Source organism: Schistocerca serialis, chromosome 5 (genome assembly GCF_023864345.2).
Source record: "Schistocerca serialis cubense isolate TAMUIC-IGC-003099 chromosome 5, iqSchSeri2.2, whole genome shotgun sequence".
NCBI lineage: Eukaryota > Metazoa > Arthropoda > Insecta > Orthoptera > Acrididae > Schistocerca > Schistocerca serialis.
In genome coordinates, this window is record NC_064642.1 from 639,410,350 (window position 1) to 639,431,229 (window position 20,880).

Consider the following 20,880-nt stretch of genomic DNA (forward strand, 5'->3'; position numbering starts at 1 on the left):
TTGAGCAGTAATTTTTATTGATCTGAAGATGCATCATCAATGAGTTGAAACTGCTGATCAGTAAAGGAGTTTTAGCGATCTTGACTAGGAGTGTTATCTACACTTTTTTCATACATTTGTACCTCAAATGGAGGCCTATGTTTCATATTAGACTTCTTTTAGCGAGGAATGTCATATTGTTATGAGCTTCCCTGCTGCTTCTGACCCTCTTGCTTCGTCCTTCGTGAATTAATTTCCTTCCAAAGTAGCACAATTTCATCAGTTCACCTACGAAGTCTTGCAAGCGTTATTATTTACAGAGCGGTCACAGATTTTGGACTGTACATTTTGGATTTCGTTTTCGTATACCTTGAACATAAATTTACGAAGCGTTTGGATGTGAAGGCAAATTTGAATTTGTATGAAGGCAATCTGTGGGAAAATTTACAGTAGTCAAGTGAAACAGTCAAAATGAAATGCAGACAAAGATAAACTGCATTCCTAAAAAGTCGAAAAAAGCTAAGTTTCAAAGTGAGATCAAGACTGTTTCGACTGCAGCGTAGTCTAGGAAGGAGGGGAGAACTTGTTTTTTGAATACGTAAAAAGATGTAATATATGTCATCACCGACTTTTTTTTAGTCATAAGTCTTCTGACTGGTTCTTGTATTAACATTTTCATCACTGTGCAGCAATTAGACAAACGTTTTCAATTATTTGTTACTTGTGGTCCAATACATGTCTTCCCCTGCAGTTTTTAACCTTGCTGTTACTTCTTGCTGTCTTAATTTATGCCATATCTCCCTCCTCCGTCTTATTTTCATTGCTTATTTTCGATATGCTTATTCTTCCCCGATTGTGCGGAGAACTTACTCATTCCCTACCTCATAAGTCTACAGTCCACCTAATTATCAATACTTCATATTCAGCCTCATCTGAAACATTTCGATTTTCTTCGTCTGTGCTCTCACAGTCCATGATACAGTATCATACAGTGCTGTGCTCCAAACATCACTGATCAAACTTTGTTAATAAAAGTGAAATGCGTCTGGTCTAACGTTCAGTTAAACTGCAGTTCACTGAAAAAATTTCTTCCTCGATTAAACTCCACAGCAACAAATGACACTACTATCATTATGGTGACTAGTATGTCCCTCTAATCCGTGTGCGGCCGATGCACAAGGAATCCAGAGGTCTTGTAATGATCGGTTTGAGTAATCTCTCATACAACCTTTAGCACTTTGCTTGCAGTAAATGCTTGCAACAGCTTCCGTGATTCACATCTAAAATACGAGACTAACAAATGTAGCAAACTATTATAACGACAGGTACTGTGTATTCTTGTCAGAGGATAGCCTTTATTTGAGGTTACATTTAATTCTTTCTTTCAATAAAATGACGGTGTACCTATGCATTCACATTATGATATTGATTTGAACATACACGGCCGCTAATTATCAGACCATTGTAAACGGTAAAGTAACACACAGCAAGTCTCACCTCTTCTATCATTGCTTCACGGCAGCAGCTATGAATCCTGCGGTCGCTGCACTCGAGAACAGCGGCAGATGGGATATTAAAAAAGTTTTCTCAAACTTACACGTTTCGTGAAAGTCTTCTCGCCTTTGCGCGCAACTTACAGATGTAAAACAGGAGAAGCACAAGGCTGGCTAAAAACTGCTCCCACTGGTAAAATTCCGAGAAGTTTCACGTCCGGCTTACATGTTCGGAGATGAGCCGTTGCTTCTTTCGTGCCACAGACATTTGTTAAGGAACAGGAAATCCCTAGACGAAACTTCTTTTTTTAAGAAAATAACAACTTATATAGTGTAAGAAAGATACGAAAGCGTGAAGCAGAAAAAGAAAACTTGACAATGCATTATCAAGAAATCGAGGAATAGTGCTTCACTCATTCCATTCATTTCACCCACTCAGCCTCTGATTAATAATGTCTTTCAATCCATACGGGCAAATTTTGACGGTTTCTTCTTCTAGCTCCTTTTTTCAGCTTTCGGAAAAAATTTCTGCGAATCACAGGAATCTTTGCCCTCTCCTACAATTTTCGCTCTCTACAGATTCCTGTAATGGCACAGAAGTTATTCCCTGACGGCTGGACACTTTCCTGTCATTGAGTCCCTTCTATTAGTTAAAATTTTCGAGTATTAATTGCTCGTCTTTATTGCAGAGACTCTTCTCATTTCTAGTAACTACACTTAATTTACTGAAGTCTTTTGTAACCCCACATCTTAATCCTTCGTATACTACAAATGATTAACATTGTTTCTTAAGTCTATTCCTGTGTATGGTAGTTATCAATTAACGGATACTCATTTCATAGGGTGCTGTAAATCTTCCAAATCGTCACAGGCAATAACAATGTCGTGAGAGAAACTTAACATTCATATCATTTCATCCTCAACTTTTATGCCACATTGCTTTATCTCCTTCAGTGCAACTTCGATGTATAGACGGAACAGCAGAGGGGAATTACTACATCCTTGCCTTACCCCCATTCAATCCCATGATTACCGTTTCTATATTTCCCTCTTAGTTCTACATAAACTCTTTCTTTACAGCAGATACATATTTTTCTGAGGTTTTGAAATATCGCGTGAACGAATAATTTTTTTAGGTCGTCGGATCCTACCAGAAGGTAAGAAATTCCAAGTTTAAAATAAATCCCATTTGGTATTTTTTCTGAGAAAAGTTCATTCATTAATGTCATGAACGACAATTTTTTGACACGAATAGTGCACAGCCAAATAGCATTTACAAACTCAGACTGTACAAGGCAGAGTGATGCGACCGACATAATTGATACGTTATACTTTAACAACCTGGCAGATGTCGCTTTTTCTGAGTTGAAAATTTTCAAAAGTGATAGGTTTGCCTGTGATGAACTTCTATTTTCCAGAAATTCTTTTCTTGATATTGCCAGTCTGAATTTTGCTGCGCAAATAAAAAAACTCATCATTTCCCTTCCCTGAAGCAAATTTGTGAGACGTTGCTAATGGTATTCCTACTGATATTCCCGATTTAAAAGCGATCGTCAATCAATCGAAGATGACTGTCATCCATGGAGTTGATATTCCAACTGGCATTTAGGTTATGAATTTTTGTGCGCCAACCATAGAGAAGGCTTACAGAAAAAAACTGAATCTTGACTGGTTTAGTTCATGACATTTTACCAAACTGCTGTAGCGAAAATTTTTTTTTCAGTTCAGTGACCTCAAAGCAAAAAAGAAAAACTTCCGAACATTTGAAAATAACTATTTGAGCTAGGTGAGGATCAGCTACATAGGCTTTACGGATAATAACATCATTAGTAAGTGAAGTGGATGTACAAGGGGTTCCCATGTCCATTTTATCATCGTCTCGACGCAGTGTGCAACTGATGTTCACTGAGTCCCTCGATTAGAATGAATAGTGTATTTCGAATGGTGGCTTTAACTTTCATTTATTTTACCAATGTAAGTTAGCACCACCGATAAACCCCTTAAGTAAAACAGTACTAACTAAAACCTAAAGCACGTAGTACACTTTAAGACAAAATAAGGACGTACCACTAAGGAATTATACGAAAGAGACGGAAATAGATAGATGTGGTGTATACATACAGACAAACAAATGAATACAATTTCAGACAAAATTGGATCATTTATTCAAGAGAGAGAGAGATTAAAAAATTGAATATGTCAGTAACACATGGTCCTTCACTTTCCTTCATGCAAGCCGTTATTAGGTTTGGCATTGACTGATAGATTTGTTGGACAACTTACTGAAGGCTATCGTGCCAATTTCTGTCCAACTGGCGTCCTTAGGTCGTCAAAATCCCGATACCATTGAAGGGTCTTGCCACAATGTTCCAAATCTTCTGAACTAGGGATAGGTCCGCCGACCTTGCTTGCCAAGGCAAGCACGAAAACAAGGAATGGAAGCTCTCGCCGTATGCGGCTGGGCAATAGCTTACTCAAATGTAAGTCCTGGATTGCTTGTCGAGAAGAGAAACAAAAGGGGGCGTAGGATATGGCCTGGAATCTCACTCACTGGAGTACAATTGTCTTCAGTGGTGAGTTCTGCTTCGAAATGAGCCCTCGTGTCCAGCAAAGTCTGGAGATGCTGCGGGCAGTGGTGGGATCGAAAACCGGTAGCCACCCTCCATACTGCGCAACAACCCAGAATGTTGGTCCGAGGTTCCAATTCTTTCCATAGCAGAACCCTTTCTGTAGTCAACCGCGGCACCCAACAGCACAGCGGTACCTCAAGCATATACACTACCCTTTTTTGTTTGTTTTCTTTTGCTCTTTTCGACAAGCAATCCCGGACTAACATTTCAGCGAGATATTGCCCACCCGCAAAAGGCGAGAGTTTCTACTCCTTGTTTTCGTGCTTGTCTTGGCAGGCAAATGGACGGATCTCTTCCTAGTTCAGAACGTCTGGAGCGTTAAGGAAAGGCCTTCCAATCGTCTAGGGATTTTGATGATCTAAGGGCGCCAGTTGGACAGCCCTTCGGATGATATCCGTCGGAGTACATCCAACAAATCTGTCAATCCACGTCAAGCCGAATAACTGCTTGCATAAGGGCTAAAGGTGGACCAATGCCTTATTGACTTGCTCAATTTGTGAAGCTCTTTCTTTTGAATAAATTATCCAGTTTTTCTGAGACTGCCGGCCGGTGTGACCGAGCGGTTCTAGGCGCGTCAGTCTGGAACCCCGTGACCGCTACGGTCGCAGGTTCGAATCCTGCCTCGGGCATGGATGTGTGTGATGTCCTTAGGTTAGTTAGGTTTAAGTAGTTCTAAGTTCTAGGGGACTGATGACCCCAGATGTTAAGTCCCATAGTGCTCAAAGCCATTTGAACTATTTTTTTTTCCTGAAACTTTAATGGTTTGTTTCTCTGTACATGTATATCACATCCACAAATTTCCATCCAATTCAGATGATTTCTTCTTCGTACGGTGGTGCGTAAGGGTTTTCTTTTTTTAATTTAGCTAAGAGCCTAACGACACACCGTATAGCTTTACGTATCTGGTCATAAGATATACATGTAAGGGAGCTCACGAAACAAGTCAGTATGTCTGAGCAATTCGACTTTGCTCGTGATTTCTCTAGAAACAAGTAACAAACCGACCTCCAATGCCGCTTTTTGTGCATGTAAGCTGATAGATTAACAACACAGACTCGCTGGAAATGGTATTAATTTTGAGCAGTTCCCCGTTGCGTCCAAGTTGCACCTAATCGCCAGCATATACCCATGAATATCCAACTTCTAGCTATCGACGAAACCAGTCATTGCTTAGCTGCAGGCAAAGAGGCCATATCGCTCTTTCGTAACAGCGTACGGATCCGCTACGAAGTAGGAGAAGCTTTGAGAAGAATTTGCACATCGCAACTGTCTGTCTTACTCAGAGCGGAAACTTTGAAGTGACTGGAACTAGAAGAGTGTCTGCAGATACCTACGTTATTGCCGTTGGTATAACGGCATAATTGATAGAAATTAAGCGAAAGGGCAATAATACTCATAGGTGTCACTGAATACATAGAGGATATACAGCAGACAAGCTCTCCTGCTGCAACTGAAGTAGAATTTATCAGTAATAAATAAAGTATGTTGTCATTTCATTTGGTGGTTAAGACAAAGATAAATAAATGCTAACATTAGCCGGTCGTGGTGGCCGAGAGGTTCTAGACTCATCAGTCCGGAATCGCGCTGCTGCTGCGGTCGCAGGTTCGAATCCTGCTTCGGGCATGGATGTGTGCGATGTCCTTAGGCTAGTCAGGTTTAAGTAGTTCTAACCCTAGGGGACTGATGACCTCAGACGTTAAGTTCCATAGTGCTCAGAGCCATCTGAATCATTTTTTTACTAACATTAATTCATAAAAATTATGCCAGACATTCAGTGTTTTTAAAAAAGATTTGTCTGGCTTCACTTCACCGGGGGTGAATTTTAAGTTATGTAAGGAAAGTAAGAGATTATCGTGGTACCATTAATAAGTTGTCAATTCGTATGGTTGCTTTTAGGGGTCTCGGGAGGAGCTAGAGCGCTCGCATATTCTAATGGCTTTTGATGTAAGTGCGAGAATATTAAGAAAATTTTATTTTTCAATAGGACGTGCCATCACTGCAGTGGCACTTCCAACATTTAACAATGAGCTTCCAGAACGATGGGTCTGATTTTGTGCTCCGTCATTGGCTTCCAAGGGCTCTTGATCGATAGAACGATGGATCTGATCTTGTACTGGACCATTAGCTGCCAGGAGCTCCTGATCGCACACTCTTAGATGTTTTCTTAGTTAAAAGTTCGTGTAAGAATCTGCCGGTGTGCGTCCCCTTCCAGCAACTTTGGGGGACTTCCGCGCCCCATAGCAACAGGTATCAATGCAGTAATTCCATGCGCGCAAATGTATGGGACGAGTTTGATTACAGTCAGCATTTTTTGTCATGTGTTCAGTGGAGAACACGTTGAACATTTGTGGAAAATAAATGAAAAGTGACTCCAAGTGCACTCTTGTAAAAGACATACGCTTGCAATATCGGGTGACTTTTTTGGCATCAAAACTTTTGCAGTCCTATGCATTAGTTAAAATATACCCGTAATTCTGCCTTTACAGGTATAGAGTACATGCACGTGTAAAATCGGACAATTCTTTTGTATGGAATAACTTGGAAATCCTAAGCGTAAGTTAAAATTCATCCCTAATTCCGTCTTCATTCGTGCAGAAGACACAGTCTTGACAAGCAGAATTAACTGTTTTCACACACTCTCAATAATGTGCCACATACCGGAACTATGAGCGGAGGGAAGACTGAGTATAAACTGGGCTTCATTGTCTATGACATTCATCATTCATGAACGTTTCTAGTTTTAGTCTTAGATGGAGCTCAGAGTGCCAATTTGTGTGAAAACGTGGATCTCGAACATGGGCTTGAGCTCTGCAGCGTGGTGCGCAGGTCGATCTCGGGCCGCATCGTGGGCAGCGTGTGGTGGTTCTTCACGCTGATCCTCATCTCGTCCTACACGGCCAACCTGGCCGCCTTCCTCACCGTCGAGCGCATGGTGGCGCCCATCAACAGCCCCGAGGACCTGGCCTCGCAGACCGAGGTCGAGTACGGCACGCTCTACCACGGTTCCACCTGGGACTTCTTCAGGGTAATCAAGGACACGAGTTGTCCTCCTACACTGCTTAGTGTTTCTTCGAAATATGATATTGGTGAATGAGTACGAAATCGCGTGGTGTGTCAGAACACGCTACCACATAACGTTATTTCTCACCTTTCAGCAGAAAAAACATCAGCTGGAATCGCTTCCTGTTACAAAGCAGTCTTGTTATAAAAGAATTTATGAATAATCTTCCCTGTAGAATATCTATTTGATGCGTCTCACAGATTACGCCCCCATTGAAATGGAATACGTAAAAAAAAAAAAAAAAAAAAAAAAAAAAAAAAAAAAAAAACATGTAACCTAGTGCTAATAAAGTAAATATTAATGGAAGCACGTTTTCGCTTTCATTCTCTCACTTCTTTCTTCTAGTTTATTTATCAACTATCAGTTTTGACAATACTTTCCATCCCTGACATTTCTGCAGCAAATCGTCATTCGTACCACTAAAATCGCCATGCCTTCACTCTTTCTTCGATCACGCGAAACCAAAGTACGCCTGTATGCACTACCGCATGCCCTACTATGCTTCTTCCCTTCTTGTGATAGGACTCATTTACAGATTTTTGTCTTCTATAGAAATTCCTGGGATTTTATTACTTGTCACTGCTTCCGCCCTTGAAATTGATTTTTATTTATGAAAAATGCCGAGTTTCTTCACGGTTCAGAGTTCACGCTGAACTCTATGTTGCCCTCTGTCTGTCTTGGTAAGTCAATTGAACCATAGAAAGAAGACTAAGCCATATCATTTTCAATTGGACCATCCTTAACAAAACACTGTGGCCTTCAAACAAACTTCGGCTTGATTACAGCAGTAGCTTTCAAATATTAATTCTGATATCACTATTCTTTCTTTATTGACCACGTACTTTTATCGTACAGATCCGTGCCGTAAACATATAGATTTGGATTATATCATTATTAAGTCTCACCATCAATCGATCTCTTAAAAAACGTGTCTTCGCATACCATTCTTCTGATATGGTCTTTCCTGAAACTTCGTGACAGATTAAAACTGTGTGACTGACCCGCAGTCGAATCTAGAGCCCTTGTTTTTCGCGGGCAAGAGCTCTACCGTCTTGAGCAATCCGGCCAATACTCACCACCCGCCAGTGCTTCAGCCTCCGAGTCCTATTTGGTTCGGCACACGGACTTAATTTGCCAGAAAGTTTCAATAGTGAAAATTTAATTTCGATTTCTTTCTAGCTTTTTCCTCCCTGGCCACTTTCACAGTCCAGAGTCCCGTGCTTCAAACACAGAGCTACGGAAACGCTCTTTATCAACCTCTGCCCAATGCTTACCATCAAAAGATGACTTTTTTTTCATGAAAGAAAACACATCTTCACGTGTATCCGCCTGCTAAACTTAGAAGTCATTGGAGTACAACATCTTCTCAGAGAGCACGCATGTCTCTCAGTACTTTGGGAGTCCTGTGGACCTTGTATATAATCCATCGATACTTTTTCTCAGCACTCTGTGCAAAAATGTGAAAGTATATCCAGATGACGGCCGACATTGAAGGCTTGTATGTAAAGTTCCTTTTCCTATTTATATCCTTTCGTTCCTTTTCCTATTTATATTCTTCCTTTCCTTTTCACTCGATGATCACAACGACTTTTGCCATAGCACCCGAACAGCTGCTCGCACCTTTCTCGAGCTCTCCTAAGTCTGTTAATCTTTTAAGTTTCTGCTCATGTACTGAGTTATTGTTTTAGCTCGTAATTCGTGATTACTTTTCCTCTACAACCAATAAAATCCTTTGATCCTTTCTAGAAATCTAATTTACGTTTTGTAGATATTGTTTGAGTCTATCTGAAAGAGTACCGTCGTCTCATTTCGTTACCACCGTTATTCCAATGTTCTTGTATCTTCCCACTAATGCCCCCCCCCCCTCCTTAACATTTTTACCACATTGTCCTTACTGTAAATTACTGTCATACGTAACGAGCAAAAGTGTACCACCTGTTAAATAGGAGTGTTCTGTTTACGGACTACATTGTTTTTCGTTGCAGCGGTCACAGATCACGCTGTACAGCAAGATGTGGGAGTTCATGAACTCACGCAAGCACGTGTTCGTGCGCACGTACGACGAAGGCATTAGACGGGTGAGGACATCCAAAGGAAAGTACGCGCTGCTCATCGAGTCTCCCAAGAACGACTACACCAACGAGCGGGAGCCGTGCGACACCATGAAGGTCGGCCGCAACCTGGACGCCAAGGGCTTCGGGGTCGCCACCCCCCTAGGCTCGCCCCTCAGGTACTCCACGTGTGTCTCACCTGGAGCTACAGCTCACGGCCATTTGTACGCCTAGGAATACTCTGATTCTGGTCTCTACTGGATTTTATTTACTTGCTGCAATGTTTCACACGCTTGATCCCATGTACACTCATGCTCATAAATTGAGGATAATAGCATAATGTGGTGCCACACAACATGGCACTATACAAAACTGGCGCTAATAGCATAGGCACATGGGGAACACACACGACACAGATCTGTTAAGTCCACGGTATTGGTGATATGTGAGAAAAACGTCCCGAAATACATGTGCTACAAAACGCCACTGTTTCCTGCGCATGTACACCGACATCAATATGGGATATGATGACCATGCACACGTACACAGGCCGCACAACGAGTTGGCATACTCTGGAGCAGGTGGTCGAGCAGCTGCTGGGGTATAGCCTTCCATTCTTGCTCCATTGCCTGTCGGAGCTCCTGAAGTGTCGTAGGGGTTTGAAGACGTGCAGCAATACGTCAACAGAGAGCATCCCCGACGTACTCTGTGCGGTTTAGGTCTGGAGAACAGGCAGGTCACTCCATTCGCCTGATATCTTCTGTTTCAAGGTACTCCTCCACGAGGGCATCTCGGTGGGGCCGTGCGTTATCATCCATCAGTAGGAAGGTGGGACCCACTGCACCCCTAAAAAGGCGGACATACTGATGCAAAATGACGTCCCGATATACCTGACCTGTTACAGTTCCTCTGTCTAAGACATGCAGGGGTGTGCGTGCACCAATCATAATCCCACCGCACACCATCAAACCACGACCTCCATATAGATCTCTTTTAAGGACATTTGGGGTTTGGTATCTCGTTCCTCGTTCACGCCAGATGAAAACTCGGCGAGAATCATTGTTCATACTATAACTGGACTCGTTCTTGAAAATAACCTGGGACCACTGTTCCAATGACCATGTATGTGTTCTTGACACCAGGCTTTACGAGCTCTGCTGTGACCACGGGTCAGTGGAATGCACCATACAGGTCTCCGGGCAAATAAACTACGTCTGTTCAGTCGTATGTAGACTGAGTGTCTGGAGATAACTGTTCCAGTGGCTGCGGTAAGGTCCCGAGCAAGGCTACCTGCAGTACTCCGTGGCCGTCTGCGGGCACTGATGGTTAGATATCGGTGTTCTTGTGATATTGTACACTGTAGATGTCCCGTACTGTAGCGCCTGGATACGTTTCCTGTCTGCTGGAATCATTGCCATAATACTGAAATCACACTTTGGCGCACTCGGAGGGAGCGTCCTAAGACCTGCTGTGTTTGACCAGCCTCCAGTCGCCCTAGTATTCTACCCCTCATAACGTCATCAAAATGTGTTCTTTGAGCCATTTTCAACACACAGTCACCATTAGCACGTCTGGAAACGTCTGCACACTTACTCGCTGATCCGTACTCTGACGTGCACAAACACTCCTGTGGGTATGTGGACTGCTGCAGCGCCACCGTGGGGCGACCGCATCGTCATACCCCGAGGTGATTTAAACCCGCAATGTGCCCACCAGAGCGTTGTTTCACCATGTATCAGCGTTATCCTTAATTTATGAGCACGAGTGTATATTGACATAAATGTACATCGTGAACCAAAACTCAGTCGAAAAGCTGTCAGAAGTGGTAGTAAGGACGACAACAGAGAAAATAAACGGTTCAGTAAGTGAGTGCTCCAATAGGGAAGATGACAAAGTACTCGAAGCTCTTAAGTTATGTATTCCACAGTCAATGATTACTAAATGATTTTTCTTATTTTGTTCCATACTACAACCTCTGGAAGATTGTCGGAGTTCTGCATCACCCTGTAGAGCCTGCAAATCACTGTACAGTGCTACCAGGCAACTGCCTGTCCTTTTCCATTAATGTATGAAGAGAGTAAATGTGTCCCTATGTGACTTTACACCTTAGAGTCTCATGTTATTCTGATTGCTCTCACACGAGATATGCAAATGCTTGGTCTGCCTCAAACAGAGGTGTTCCAGGATCAGCCAGCGGGATTTCTCAAGAACAACATTGTCTTCCTTTACAAAGATTCCCCTTGAAGACTCGCCATATTCTCTGTCAACAGTTACGGCCTTCATCGACCTGTTACGGTTCAAATGGCTCTGAGCACTATGGTACTTAACATCTGACATCATCAGTCTCCAAGAAATTAGAACTACTTAAACCTAACTAACCTAAGAGCATCACACTCAGACATGCCCGAGGCAGGATTCGAACCTGCGACCGTAGCGGTTGCACGGTTCCAGACTGAAGCACCTAGAATCGCTCGGCCACACCGGCCGGTACCTGTTACGGTATCAGCGACTTGTCTGTATCTCTATTGGACCTTTACATCTTGTGAATTTAGCTTTACCTGATTTCTTTGAATTATCATGCATTTATCTGGACGTATGTCGAACTTCTACTCAATTTATCAATACTAGAAATATTGTCCAAGTCATTTTCCATTTCCGTGCCGTCTCCTAACGGTGTGACGTTCCTGTGGTTAACATCGCCATTAACGAAGACTCTGAAACTGCTGTTGACCATATCGCTTTTCTTTTGAAGACAATTGATTTCACTTTTGGCTTCTGTAGAACTTCTAATTTCTGCATCACAGCTCATTTTTGAAGTCGATTATATTCACAGTTGATTTGGAGGTTATTTATTTCGCAACATTGCAGTTTCGGCCTTTGGGCCATTTTCAAGTGGTATCGCAAGAGATTTTATTTCAGTATATGTCAGACTTTAAAATCCTCCGGCGTGTATACATGTCCTTTACAAAATTTTACATGCGAGTTCTAACATATATGCATTTAATACGTACCGTAGCTACAATAAATATTGCTTACGTTCGTCTGTGCAAAAGGACTCGATAAGCAACCTGAGCTGTCAGTAATCGGAATCTAACCTGCATAACACTGTGTGCGTGTTGTATGAGTGTCAGATTCACTGTCATTTAAGCCCTCAACAGATCGTTACATGAGAAACATAAAACTAATATTTGGATAAGCTATCTGACTGCGTATTTGAATAAGAATTTACAAGTGATACAGAATCTGACTTGTGCAACGGAATTTACTGGATTGGAGGACATGACATGTTGTGGTGTGTCAGTATCTCTGTTTTGGTCCTAAGTTTTGCACTCACCTCTTTAGATGACTGCCTTTTTCCATGTGGTTTACAACAATTTGAAGCAGCATGAAACAGCAGCGGCTAAAGCTTATTGTTACTAAGAACGAATTTAATAAAAAGGAGTTAGCTTGGGCCTTGTTAACTACTAAATAACTTGTAAGAAGCTTCAAAATGGTTCAAATGGCTCTGAGCACTATGGGACTTACCATCTGTGGTCATCAGTCCCCTAGAAATTAGAACTACTTAAACCTAACTAACCTAAGAGCATCACACTCACCCATGCCCGAGCCAGGATTCGAACCTGCGACCGTAGCGGCCACGCGGTTCCAGACTGAAGCTCCTAGAACCTCACGGGCACACCGGCCGGCACTTGTAAGAAGGGATTTCATAAATTAAGTCTATTTATAAGCTTCAGAAATCATCTTGATCAAGTATAAATAATGGCGAAATGCCTCACAATGTCTGTATAAGTATCAATAATGGCTGAGTGAAGGATTAACAAATTATTTCTTAAAATACTTCACCTAAGGTTCGGCCGAAGACCATATACTGAACACAGAACAGACAAAATTCATACAAAGCTGAAGGCCTGACGCAGTACTTGCGACAAAAGATCACAATCAAGAACAACACAACAGTGGTGCTCAGTAGTGTTCCAAGGGTCAGCCTTGGGAGGAAACTCTAGCAACAATTTATGTGAGACAGACAAACAAGCGTAATACTAAATAGTCGGATGGAAACCCGACCCAGGGACGGCCGAAGGACCAACCAACAACCTAATCAATCCCCTTCACCCGACCAACGGCACAACAACTGAAAATATAGCGACGGCGAAGATACCAGCAACACTAAGTCCTCAAATATTGGCGTCTAAATACAACTAAGGTACAAAAAGCACTCAAAAATATGAACAAACATGCAGGCTGTCGAACTACACGCCGTGTCGGACAGCATCAACACAGCGAGGAAACACACAACCGCTACTCTGTCCCAACCGACCGACTACCTACTCCAGTACGCTGAAAGCATTCATCTCCTCAGTGGAAATCACAGAAGCTACACACAGTTCCACGTAAACACTTGCACCAAGAACTCCGACAATCCTAAAACCAGTCACCGTGGAACAACAGGGAGAAATGACAAGTCGACATACACAGAGTTTCCATAAGTGATCGGCGACCAAATTACAGTTCGTCCGATGAGACGACCTACCAACGGTCGTCCCCACTCAAGTCATGTTTGTCGGCAACGGTTGGCCAAGCCATGGCTGTCCGAACGTCACTGCTGCTCCGTCCCAGACTCCCTTGATGTCCGTTCGCAACTCGGACACACGACGACCCAAAGACACTGGCTCGGACCCAAACATGCGGAGGGAACACCGCCCCATTGGCGACCCGACATCTCTGCACAGGGAAGGAACCGACCCACGTCTGGCAAGATGACCAACTGACTAACCCCAGAAACGGTCAAAAGACCAAATACACGTCGCCCGGTGAGACGACCGACCGAACGACCAACCAACGGTCGTTCCTGCTCCAGTCTCCTTCCGTCGGACAATTCATGTGTGTTGCCAACGGTCGGCTGATCGCACCTCACTGGCGCTCCGTCCCCACTGAACTCCCGACAGACGACGACCCGGAAACACTAGCGGTCGCTCCAGAGATAGTACGAGAGTGCACTTATCGATAAGCACTGCTGCAGCCACTCACGGGGAAGCAAACCAGCAACTTAGTAGCGCCAATAAATTGAATAAGAAGAGAGGCGACAGTACCATAAAGACAAGGTGACAAGCAATAAACGGCTTGAACCCGAGCCGCGAATGGTTCAGGGATATGACAGGAACGACCATTAAAAGCAAAAAACGGGCTCTAAAATGCATACCATAAAAGCTATGAGCACTTGCACAGTAGAAGATATGTGTTTCACAGAAGCGAAGATGAAAAATTTAATAAATAAATACTTAAATAATTGAGGTATTATGTAATGAACAGCCCTGACACATAGCGAAGGGTATGGGTTGCGACGCTCCGTTGGTCTTAGGATCTTTCCTGTCACCTGTTGTTTCTTCCATTTCTAAAAAACGAGAAAATTGCCAAGTGAAGTTGCACCACTTTTCAGAGTCCGTGTGAAACTATATGTCTCTATGACGGGTGCATAAATAGTTTCAGAGTACCGGAGGAAGGCATTGCCATATCACCACAACAGAACTACGCCTTGTAAAGCACTGCAGTGTTTAAGTAAACCATTGGGTCTAAAATAGCTTTGCTTTCTTTAAAGCGTAAAAAATACAACAAAAGTGCTTTTTTCCAAGTGGCCTTAGTGGTTGTACTATCGAAGCGACAGTTCGTCGAATTGTGCTGGTCGTCCCAACTCATACAATGTAATTAAGCACGAACTCTGATTAAAATTTGCACTACAAGATGAGCTGGAACACTGTGTCACATCGAGAGACGTCAGTGCAGAGTTTTGGAACTGAAACATTTCGTAACGAACACTGTCAATACGGGAAAGAATTCATAACATTTCCTGCAACAGATACAGTGCACGGCAAAAAATTGTGGCGGAAAACGGAGGGCAATCTGCTTAAATAGTGCAGAACATTGGCAGTTTCCTACCGAGAAAATATCAAATGGCCTTATAAAGACTTTTCCGTCTTTCTACAATAACAGGAGTAAATGCAATTATGGCACTACTGTCTAACCCAGGATTAAAAAAGTAGTTACAGCGATATTCATACGTAAAATACCGAAAAACGGAGAAATTAAATGAAAAGTTCGAAATAAAATTGTGACAGAAGAAGACAGTTTTTAGATTTTGAATTGGACTGAATTTGAGGTGTAGATGATTTGGAGCAACAAAGGAATCATTGTCCGAAATCTCGATGGGAACTAATGATTTTCAGTCTTTTGCTGAAGACAAACTTGATTTCAAAATCTTAAACTTTTATTCATAAAAAATGGCGATTTTCTAGAGAAGTAATATACAACGATTTTCTTTTTTGGAAAGTTACCACTCTGGTATATTAAAACATTAAATTATATAAAACCTCTTGGCAGATTAAAACTGTGTGCCAGACCGAGACTCGAACTCCCGAGCTCGAGTCTCGGTCCGGTGCACAGTTTTAATCTTCCAGGAAGTTTCATATCAGCGCACACTCCACTGCGGAGTGAAAATCTCATTCTCATTAAATTATATAGTTGTAATATATTTGTGTAATGCCCTAACTCTTCTAAAAGAACTAAATTTCTCATGAGGTGTTTTAAAGAAAATTGCTCTGATGATTAATTTGGAAACTACAAAATGTAAATACATTTTATAAATGATGGTTTGGAGCAGTAAGAATCTTTGGATTTGTAATTAATTTGTAACTATTTTTATTCAATGATGACAAGTAATGTTTTTATTCGTGTAGATGAATAATACTTTGAAAAATATTTTATTTGTTTTTCACAAACAATGAATTATAATTTTTATCCGTATTTGTTATTCGTCCTTCGAATAAATTTTGTCCAACTCTGCTTGATGTCAGCAGTAACTGTCTCATGTCTGTATTGTAGGGAGAAAATAAATTTAGCAGTCCTTTCTCTGACCGAAAATGGCGAGCTAACAAAACTTAAAAACCGTTGGTGGTACGACCGCACGGAATGCAAGCATAGCGACAAGCAGGTAAGGTGGCTTCAATGACGCATAACGTAGGCTTACCTTTCGATTTTTTTGTGGAGCTAAGAATTTGTGTTAGACAGCATAAGTGATGTTTCTCATGACCCTTAAATCTACGACACCCTTCTAATGTCTTTTTTGTAGGATGCATCTCGAAATGAACTTTCATTGAGCAACGTCGCTGGTATATTTTACATCCTGATTGGAGGGTTGCTGTTTGCTATGGCTGTGGCTCTGTTGGAGTTTTGTTACAAATCACACGTCGAAGCGTCTAAATTGAAGGTGAGTTGTCACATTTTGCCTTATACTACAAGTGAAAGTTATACTTCATATATTATCGCCATAGATTTCAAAATACAAGATGAATCACAACATCACCGTCAAACTTGTTGAGAGGGAACTTTAGAGTGTTTTGCTACAAAGGACCCACAGTCTCCAACGGTGGTCGTTTCAGTAAAAGATCATTTAACAGCTGTTGCGATTCGTCATTTGTCAAAATGTATTTCCAGGGCTGTGGCTCCCCACAGGATAAAACATATGGATAAGTGTTTAAACGTACCTTTATCTAATATAAGATATTTAAGTTTTTTTTGATAATATTTTTTCTTTACAGATGTCACTGTCTGATGCCATGAAAGCGAAAGCAAGGTTGACAATTGGAGCAGGGATCGATTTTAACAATCAAAGGGTAAGATCAGCTAGATCCTTTTGCGAGTGGTACTTCATACAGTGAAGCTCGGAATACATCACAAAGAATATCAATGCTTGGTGCAACGACCTATTAGAAGGAGATATGGTCTGAAAGTCTATTAAGAATACGATAAAGTGCTAGTTACCTCATTTGTGCACGCACTCTGGACAAATTCAGTACCTCTGTTTCTCGAACTGCGTTCTGATCTCTCTCTCTCTCTCTCTGTCTCTCTGTCTGTCTCTCTCTCTCTCTCTCTCTGTCTATCTCTTAACTGCAATAGTTTCATTCAATATTAATACATAAGTTACTGAACATGTCAACATTTAGTGTTTTAGTTTTATGTGTAGCCCATTGATGGTACGAGAGATTAATACGGTAAATTTGTCGAAATGTTGCCTCTGCATCCTAATAGGTATATGACAATTAACGAATCGTCAGTAGTTTCTGCATGAGATTGTAGAGTATAAAATTCAGATTTTTATTTTCATCTATGTTTGTTGAGTAAATGAAGATTCTGAAATACCAAGTACTACTTACTTACTGATTAAACAGCTGAAAAAAGTTAGAGGAAGCTATGTAGGAGAAGGGCTTGTAATAGTTGTTTTTTGAGGCACTTATTTAACTCTTTCATTCAAATAAATCACAATAATTAGTCAATTTTATGCGTATGTAGCATTTGTGTATCCTTAATATCTATTACCATACCGTAATTGTGTATTAAAATGTAGGTTGTGTCTGTTGATGATGCAGTATCACCACATGACTCAAGGTAAGACTTTCCTCTTCAGTAAATGGTTAACATAAACAAAAATAATAAAATGGTAGCGAATCTCACATAATGTTTATAAAGAAAAACGTCTGTTATAATTACTCACCATTTAACTTTAATTCTATTTGTGTGGATATAGTTGGAATAACATTGAATTAAGAAAGAACACTTACTTTTTGGTAAAAAAAGAATTATATAGAATTATATACATAGGAAATTGACATAATTGATCCTTGCTAATGTAACAACAGCTGACTATACTTATGTCATAGTAAACAATTTTTTGCGTCGAAAAGATTGAATTTAGAGAGTAAAGACCAGAGATATAAGAGTGGCTCAAGGTAGAAAATGACAGCTCAATGTACAGCTCAACGTACAGAAGTGTGTGTGCGTGTGTGTGCGAAAAATGTAGGTGATGAAAATCACTGCTGGAAATTATGATAGCTGCAGCCAACTACTGTTCTAAACTGATTGAGATTAATACAGAACATTTTTATGAGCATGATATTTGTTTAGGTAATTTATATTGTGCAGGAGATAAGAGACTCGTAGCTTTTCACTATTAATATACAAAGTTCAAACTTCTAACATTGAATTCACTGAATATACATTGCGAATAGATCGATGTTTCTGGAGCTTCTTATATCAGTATACACTGCCCGATAGAAGAAGTGAAGCACTTGGAGGTCATGGTCTAACGTAAATGTAACTTCGTATATTTATAAGCCATCGACTGGTCCGTAAATAATTAGAGATGAAACTTTCTGTGACAGAACGGCCAGTAGAGTACGTTAGCGTCGTGTATTTAAAGTCGTCATCAGGCTCGCTATCGTCGGCGAGTATGCTCGCGTACTTCCAATGTTTTCGAAAAACACAGCTGTGTTACATCTGGTATCGTGGATTCGGTAGACAACCTCAGGTCACGGGTGGCAGTGAGAGAAAGGAGCTTGGACGGCTCAAAGATAAGTCACGGGACTGTGTCCTCGCGTGTTATCTCTTATATGACAGTGCAGTGGTACCAATTTACTACAGGACAATGCTCGTCCACATATGATACTAGTCTCCATGAACTGTTTGCATGGTTCTGGCTTTGCCTGTGACCTGTATGATCCCCAGATACGTCACCGATACCCGGTACAGCATGTGTGTGATCAGCTCGGACGTGAACTCCTTGCCAGCACCAATGTCCACAATATCAAGGGCCAGCTACAGCACTTGTGGGTCAGATTGACATAGGAAATAATACAACGGCCATACGATACCCGTCTCAACTGAATCAGTGCATGCGTCGAAGCCAAAAAGGATGCAACGTCATACTGATATGTCGGATAGAACTACCAATCTCTTTGTAGGTTTGACTCGATTATGGAGTAACTGCACTAACATCACGTACCCTCTCAGCTGTGAGGTTTCATTTCGTTTCCTCCTCACCTTCTGAGTGGTTAACATTTTGTCAGGTAGAGAAATTTGATCTCTACAGCCTTTTAACTTCGGAAACTCAGTTTTAGTATTGTTAAAACCGAAATAAACCCAATTCACCAAAAATAAGGAACACAGCTAACCCCGAATTGTAGCTGTACGTGTTCAGCTGTTTCACTAAATAGGTGATATCATTAAATTATAAGAAACAAGTAATTTATCCCTTCTTAATTATGTTTTCCTCTTTTCAGTACTACACGCCAACCCACCAGATAAACAGCATTGATAATGATCAGCTGCACAGCAACACACACACTCAAGTTTAATTGAGTGCTATGTACTTGTATATCTGGACGTCATAAAAATGAACAATCTGGTTTGTATCACAGTTACGTAGAGTACGTTATTGTTCTTCCCTTGTAAATACCATTTCAGTCTGAAGCAGTTCACATAAATTTATACTTAACAATAACTCACAAAAGTTAGAGGGTTAATGCATGTCCCTGCTGATCATAATGTAGAATATTGTTATTGTTTACCTCTGACTGTTTCAATGGCGTTAAATGTAGATTCTCGGCATATCCAGTAGTTTATGTTTCAGAACTGCACTGCACTCGTCAAGAAAGAGGGGGACACTTCAACACGACCAATCAAGAGATGTTCTACGCAGATATATGTGTATCTCTGCGACTTGTGATTGTTTACTGCTCCAGGAACCACAGGAACCACAGAGTGCGCATTCCTAGAACTGTATCAGAGGATGGTCGACTTCTACAACTTCTTTCCAAAATACAAATCAAAGAGACAATTTGTATGCAACTTACTTAGAAAATGTTAATTAGAAAAGGTTAATTAGTTGAGTACTTTCGATCCTCAACTTACTTGTATTCCATTAATTCTTCAAAGAAATTTTAATATATGCGTTGTGTGAGTTAAAGTCATGAGATGCATACAAATTTTTTCTTTCAAATATATCATAGCCTAGGGAAAAGATGCTTGTGTTTCATTGTACAAAGATATTTTTGACAAGCTGTAAAATATTTTAAATAATAAGAAATTTTTACATGGATTATCAGCTTGCTAAAGAAATGCTCCTCCCTTTCCTTTAAAATAAGCGCCCGGCATGCTGAGGCAAAGTTTGAACCCCACACTCCCTTAATATCTACTCTCCCACTGGAGGTAGTATCGTCTCGCCATTCACAGGTCTTTTAATGAGCTTGGAACGGCAGTTTTAACATGTGCTTTTCAGCACAGACCAGCTTGCCACTTTCACGTGAATAATTTATTGCATGAAGAAGTCAAAAGCTTTTTAAAATCAAACAATGGAAACTCCAGGTAGGAATATCAACACTGTTGGAAAGGATACATCGTTACTTCCTGTAATGAAGTCACGTTAAGTTGCAGACAGACACAATTGAAAGACACATAAAGCTTTCGGCCACAGCTTTCATCAACAAAAAAACACACACCATTCATACCTATAGCTAAGCAAACCTCATGCACACGTGACTGCCAACTCCAGCATACCAAGCCAGAATGCAAACATTTTAGATCTGCCTAAATGAAGGCAGAATTAAATGACTGGAATGTGGCAGAGTCTTTTCATTCTCAGAACGTCGCTTGTAACAACACCAGTGCTTTGTAGATTCAGAGGAGGAGGAATACGTTTAGATACTAGGGAGATCACCAAAATGTAATTATAGTAATCGGTTGTGTGGTCGGATGAACACAAGCAAAGGCCACCTTCAGTAGCAAAACACTGGATAGTGAAATTAGTTTTCGATTTAATAACAAATCAAATGTATATA

The 20,880-nt window shown here is 41.1% G+C and overlaps 1 protein-coding gene across 1 annotated transcript in view; it reads left to right on the forward strand.

Moving 5' to 3' along the window:
• LOC126480997 (glutamate receptor 1-like) overlaps positions 1 to 20,062 on the forward strand; it is a 502,527-nt gene extending 482,465 nt beyond the window's left edge. The window contains exons 14-20 of the mRNA XM_050104443.1: positions 6,929 to 7,127; positions 9,149 to 9,393; positions 16,091 to 16,199; positions 16,338 to 16,475; positions 16,807 to 16,881; positions 19,324 to 19,448; positions 19,674 to 20,062. Coding sequence (XP_049960400.1) covers positions 6,929 to 7,127; positions 9,149 to 9,393; positions 16,091 to 16,199; positions 16,338 to 16,475; positions 16,807 to 16,881; positions 19,324 to 19,398 — 841 coding nt within the window. The 3' untranslated portion in view covers positions 19,399 to 19,448; positions 19,674 to 20,062. The remainder of the gene's footprint in view (positions 1 to 6,928; positions 7,128 to 9,148; positions 9,394 to 16,090; positions 16,200 to 16,337; positions 16,476 to 16,806; positions 16,882 to 19,323; positions 19,449 to 19,673) is intronic.
• The last annotated feature ends 818 nt before the right edge of the window (positions 20,063 to 20,880 follow it).